The 5817-nt window shown below is 32.1% G+C and overlaps 1 protein-coding gene across 1 annotated transcript; it reads left to right on the plus strand.

The window, feature by feature from the left end:
- The first annotated feature begins 6 nt into the window (after positions 1-6).
- LOC105117815 (glutathione reductase, chloroplastic-like) lies at positions 7-2019 on the plus strand. Its single transcript, XM_011015579.1, has 5 exons — positions 7-85; positions 492-662; positions 758-895; positions 1266-1341; positions 1753-2019. The coding sequence occupies exons 2-4, from the start codon at positions 582-584 to the stop codon at positions 1305-1307; spliced, it is 261 nt and encodes an 86-aa protein (XP_011013881.1). The 5' UTR covers positions 7-85; positions 492-581; the 3' UTR covers positions 1308-1341; positions 1753-2019.
- Positions 2020-5817: the final 3798 nt, after the last annotated feature.

Here is a 5817-nt window from a genome sequence, read left to right on the forward strand (position 1 = left end):
TTTTTTTTTTTTTTTAAATAGAGCTGTTCCATCTGCTGTGTTTTCTCAGCCTCCAATTGGACAAGTTGGTCTTACGGAAGAACAGGTGATGGTTGTTTTATTGGGTAGAAGTGTAAAAAGGAGTCTTGTGGTTTCAGCTATTTGCACCTCAATGACAGGTGCTATGGTTTTTGCACTCAAGTTTCAAGTGGTTAGTTTGTTAGCATTTATCAAGAGCCTTTGTTCCATTAGTTTTGGGTCTGGGTGGCACAAAGAGGTTCAATGAAACAATGGTTTAGATGTTTAACAGGCTTGCCACCTCTTCACCCAACTAATGATATTAAACCTCTTGCTGCTGCTAGTGGTATTTTTGTGATTGATCTTGAGTGCAAAACTGTGGATTTCTGTAATTGAAGTGCAAATGGCTGAAATACATGGTACTTCCTTTCTTAATAATTTTTCCTACTTCACTTGTAATAGCTAAGATTGATTTCTTGAAAGAATTCTTGCAGGCTAAAAAAGAGTATGGTGATATTGATGTCTTCACAGCTAATTTCAGGCCTTTGAAGGCTACTCTCTCAGGGCTTCCAGATCGGGTCTTCATGAAACTAATAGTCTGTGCTAAGACAAACAAAGTTCTTGGGTTGAACATGTGTGGAGAAGATTCACCTGAAATCGTGCAGGTGTTTTTCTTGGCTCTAACTAGTGGTTCTGTTTTTAGTGAAGTTGATTTACAAGTTCCATAACTCCTATGGTTCTCGAATCCTTGAACTTGCAGGGATTTGCAGTTGCAATCAAAGCTGGCTTGACCAAGGCAGACTTTGATTCCACAGTGGGTATTCACCCAACAGCAGCTGAGGAATTTGTTACAATGAGGACTCCTAGTAGAAAGATTCGAGAGCATCCTGCAGCTGAGGTTTGTTGAAAGCAAACACCTTTTATATCAGTAATATGCTTTCAATCTTGGTAACAATATTTGAAACAGCCTAATAAATTAACAATGCTGTGTCCAGAACACATTTTACAGTTCTTGGTCAAATTTTTGTAGCTGCACACTTTCTGTAAAACCAGTTTCACTTTAAACTGGTATAAACCAGTTATGTTTGTAACATCTCTGGCATAAACCAGTAATCGAGTTCTTTCATGAAGAGCTGAGCCTGTATTCACTAGTATCTGATTATTTTATGCCTCTGATGATCTACTCTTCAGTTTAACTTTGATTTATGTGATTTGTAATATCTTGTTTTTGTATTTAATTGTTGTTAATTGGCCGTGTACACCATCAGGGGAAGGCAGGTCACGATGTTAAAGCAGCAGCAGGGGTTTAGCGTGGGTTTACTTCGTCATGATAGCCCTTTCAAGGTTTGAATGCTTTCTCATGACTTCTGTAGACAAAGCATAGTTTTCGGTTATTTTACTTCTTGTTTTCTTCATGAAGAAAATATAGAATGCTACTCTCGTTTGCTGCATTTGGCTGTTTCAACAAGGACCATATGTCACTAGATTATTTTGTTATGAGCAGGCATTTTTTGGAGTCTAATGTAGGGTTACTCGGTAGTTAGTAGATGCAAGTGAAGACGAAACTGGTATGTGGTGCTTTGGGAGTCATCTCTTAAATCTGGTCTTCGTTAAAATTTTAATAAAAATTAATCAGTAGCCAGTAGGATATTCTTGTGTATCATCACAAGGTAAAAGTTCCTCGAGCTTTTCCCACAACAATAATTAACATATTATTCCCTTCAGCATTACTGAATATCTCAACCAACTGGGCAGGCAGTCACTCCGGAAAATAGCTGGCAAAATATCTGCTTGTAGAGTAGCCAAGGAATGTTCGGATGTTGATATCGGATTACAGGCATCATTTGAAGCGTAAATGGTGGAAGTTCATGTTGGGGTCATTGGTGAACATAAGCAAACCATTAAAGAGCTTTCCAAAGGAATAATAATAATCATAAGGCATTGTAATTTTTGCTCTTACAAATGTGGAAATGAGTGGGGAATTGCAATAATATGCATGTTAGGAATATCTGTTTCCCTGTTTTATGTTTTTCTTTTCCCTTTGTATACTGAAACAGTATTTGTTTGTTTGAGATAACTTAAGGATGTATATTTTCATCTCGCCGCCGTCTCTACTTCACTCTCGTACCTTGTGGAGGAAAATAAAGTAGAAAGTGTACTAACATGGGAGCAGATCAATGGGATTGAAGCCAGACAAAGCTGAACTTGCCAATCAATTATAATAAATGCTTGGCTGGCTGGTTCTTCAACCAAATTGTGGCCTCAAACTTGAAATATAAGTTGCATCTTACTGATTAATTGGATGGAATAAGTTATCGAATTAATCTTTGGGCGTTTCTATCGATCTCGTTAGCATGGAGGAGCTAAGTAATTATAATCGGGACACTGTTTGCCAAAGATAACGCAAACTGTTTAGGTAGCGTTTGGAGAAATGAAGATAATAAGTGAAAAAACGAACATGTTTGCCTGAAGTATGTTTTGATGAGGTAGAGAATTAGACTAGTAAAAATAAATCTCTTCAGAGATATAAAAATAAATGTATTTATTATTTTTGGATTAAATTTCTACTTAATATGTTTTCTCATAATACTATTATTTTTTTTTATTGTTTAAATATCTTTATAAAACATTCTAATTTCAAAATTATTCAATTAAGATATATAAATTAAATTATATAAATATAAAAGTAATTATTATTATAATAATATATTTTGTCATTTAGTGTTCATTTTATAAGGATCAACTTGTTCTAACTTTTATTTTTTTTTAAATGATCAAAATGACATTGCTTTGATCAAAAAGTTTTTAATAAAAAATCAACTATTATTTTTTTAACCTCGGTTGTATTACAGAGATTGTGGATGGACTTGGGTTTTTAACTTGATTTGGTTAAGTCAATTCTCTTTTGGGTTTTCGATTTAATTTGGTTAAGTCAATTCTTCTTTATTTTTTAAACTTAGATTGGTTTAGACCTAAGTTGACTTGCTGAATTAACCTATGTTTTATAATTAAGGTAATTAGACTATTGTTAATTTTAATGCTTAATATAAACTAAAGTAATTTTTTTTAAATATATAAGTTTTACATGTTAAAGATAAAATAAACTTTTTAATATTTTATTCTGTCTTGTTAATAATTAACCAAACAGGGTGCATAGATTTTACTTGATTTATATATCATTATAAAACATTATTCTTTCTCTATTTTTTGTTTTATATTTTCTTCTGTCTTAAATGCGGTTGTCTATTTTGTCCTATGATAATAATTAAATGTTGCCTTATGATTCATACAATTTCTACAATACAGAGCACTAACTAGCCTTTTTTTTTTTTGATGATTTAAGGAATTCTATGATAAATTGAAGTTAAAAATAAAATTTAAAATTTAAAAGTTGCTCCCTTCTACTACATGGGGCAAACATCTTTCTAAAAAATAAAACTCAATTTTTTATGCTAGTCTAAAATGACTAGCCTTTTAGATAACTAGGATTTTAAGCTTGATACCTAATACTAATTTTGTTTGTTCAAATTTTGTCAAAACACACATTTCTATTGATTTTTCTTGGGTTCCAAGAAAGTTGCACACACAAACTTTTTATGCATGCAATTTTTTTATGTACACACAAGTCTTTCTATGTAGAGTAATCACCATTTTGTATGCCAATAACACTGCGTATTAATAATATTTTCACTAATAACAAACATGTTAAAACAACCATAACAAATTACTATGACTAGCCAATGATAACACACTAGTTTCTCCATCAATGATACATTTTCCCCTCTTCATGAAGAAATTCCAAGACCTAAGTGTATAAACACACCTATTTATAAGGTAAAAAAAAAGACCAAGACCAAAAAAACTAGCCATAAAGGCTTAGGCCATAAAAGTCAGCCATATAATTATATACCATTAAATTTTTCTCTTTGTATATGCATTTCTTTTGCATTTTTTTTTCCTTCCATACTACATTCCTTTTATACTTGCCGACTTAAATATCAGAGAATATATGTTCCAACATGAGACTTGTTTTGCAGGAAAGCTTGTACACTTGCGGTCAAGTTTATTCACACCAACCTAGTACATAACTATAAAAAATCCAATTACTATATAAAGCTTTTTTATGACTTCATCAACTGTGTCGTCTGTGGGAAGTTGAACAAAGCTAGTTCATTCCCTTTCATCTCTAATTAAAAGTATTTTTCTTGGTTGATGAAACTTCAGGATAGCAGAAAGTAACTGACCTCTCTACTATGAGAACTCTAGCTCTTTTAGCTCTCTAACAATCTTCCAACAAGTGCAAGTGCTCAACAATGCTTTTCTAACCATATAAGAAGAATTATGTACTCTTTCATTCCATTAACAAAAATTCAACACACAACTCTATTATGTGTAGTAGATGGTTAAAAGAGACTTCAGTTTCACAAAGGAATATGATAAAATAACATGTAAAGTATGCACAATACCTTTACTCTTCGAAGAAGCCACTCTCATTATGAAGAGACCTTTCGACATATCTTAGTTATAGGTAAGGTTATCTCATTCAATCCTTACTTGACTTTTATTTGTATACTTCGCGATTAAAAAGATCCAAATGTGAGACAAGATTAGAGATTGCATGACCTCTTAAGAATAAATATTATTTCTATTAGATAGAGATCTCTTTGTCAAAAAGTATTATACACTTAACTCTTCAAGGATTGTGTCACCACGAATGCTAATTTGGATAACTACGATGAGCTTACAAATCCTAGAAAGCATATGCAAAATGTCAGAAGTATAATTGAGTTTATGACACAAAAAAGTGATGTTATATGGAAAATTTTTCCAGTAACTTTTCGAGGATCTCCTAAGGTGTGATATCACAGCCTTGAACTTGGTTTCATCTTTGATCTTCAAGATCTCAACATAAAGTTTATCTCTTATTTTAGAACTAATATTTTAATTAAAATGAGCATGACTAAGCTCTTCACCATTACCAAATAAGACAAAATCATTAAAGCATTGCTCCGAGGACTTGATGAGAAAACACTTAACATGAAGAATCTACTTTAAAATATTGCCACTAAGACCTTAATTAGTGGAGCATATAACTATTTTTTATGGGAACACTTATACACTATCCATGACATAACTCGTATTAACATGAAACAAGTAATGAAGAACCATATTCAAGCAGAGAAAGCCAACATGACTAGGTAGGGTTAACCTTTTTTTTTTTATAAAGAAAACATAATTTCCACAACACATTATTCTTCCACTAGAGCATCTAAAAGGAACATTAATTGCACCTTGATCGCCTAACATTCTTCAAGCTTATGACCACACTATTCATCACTACACACATTGAGATTTTTAGCGTCATAAAGGAAAAAAACTTTATACAATGTCCATATCTCATGAAAAGTGGTTCAAACACAAATAAACTAACAAGCTTTGTCTATTTTACCATGTTGACACTTGGCACGACATTAAGAAACAATACACCCTAAAAAATAATATAACAAAATTGATCGCTAGAGGATATCTCTAATAATTTATCAGAAAGAGAGACAACCAGAACAATAAGAGAAACATGTCTTCACATTCCATGATCTACTTGAGATTAGGTATCTCTAGCTATTTCTAGAATTTTATCTCTATCCTTTGAATCTTTTAATAAAGTAATGTTTCTTTATGATAAGATATCTATCTCTATTAAATTCTCCAGTTCCCCATTGTTGAAGATTATCAACCTTAATCAAGGACTTTCTATATATACATTCTATCTACCCAGAATCACAACCACAATCATAGTTAATTCCTTCATTTTCTCTTACT

The sequence above is a fragment of the Populus euphratica genome, unplaced genomic scaffold (genome assembly GCF_000495115.2).
Source record: "Populus euphratica unplaced genomic scaffold, PopEup_1.0 scaffold1534.1, whole genome shotgun sequence".
In the NCBI taxonomy this organism is placed as follows: domain Eukaryota; kingdom Viridiplantae; phylum Streptophyta; class Magnoliopsida; order Malpighiales; family Salicaceae; genus Populus; species Populus euphratica.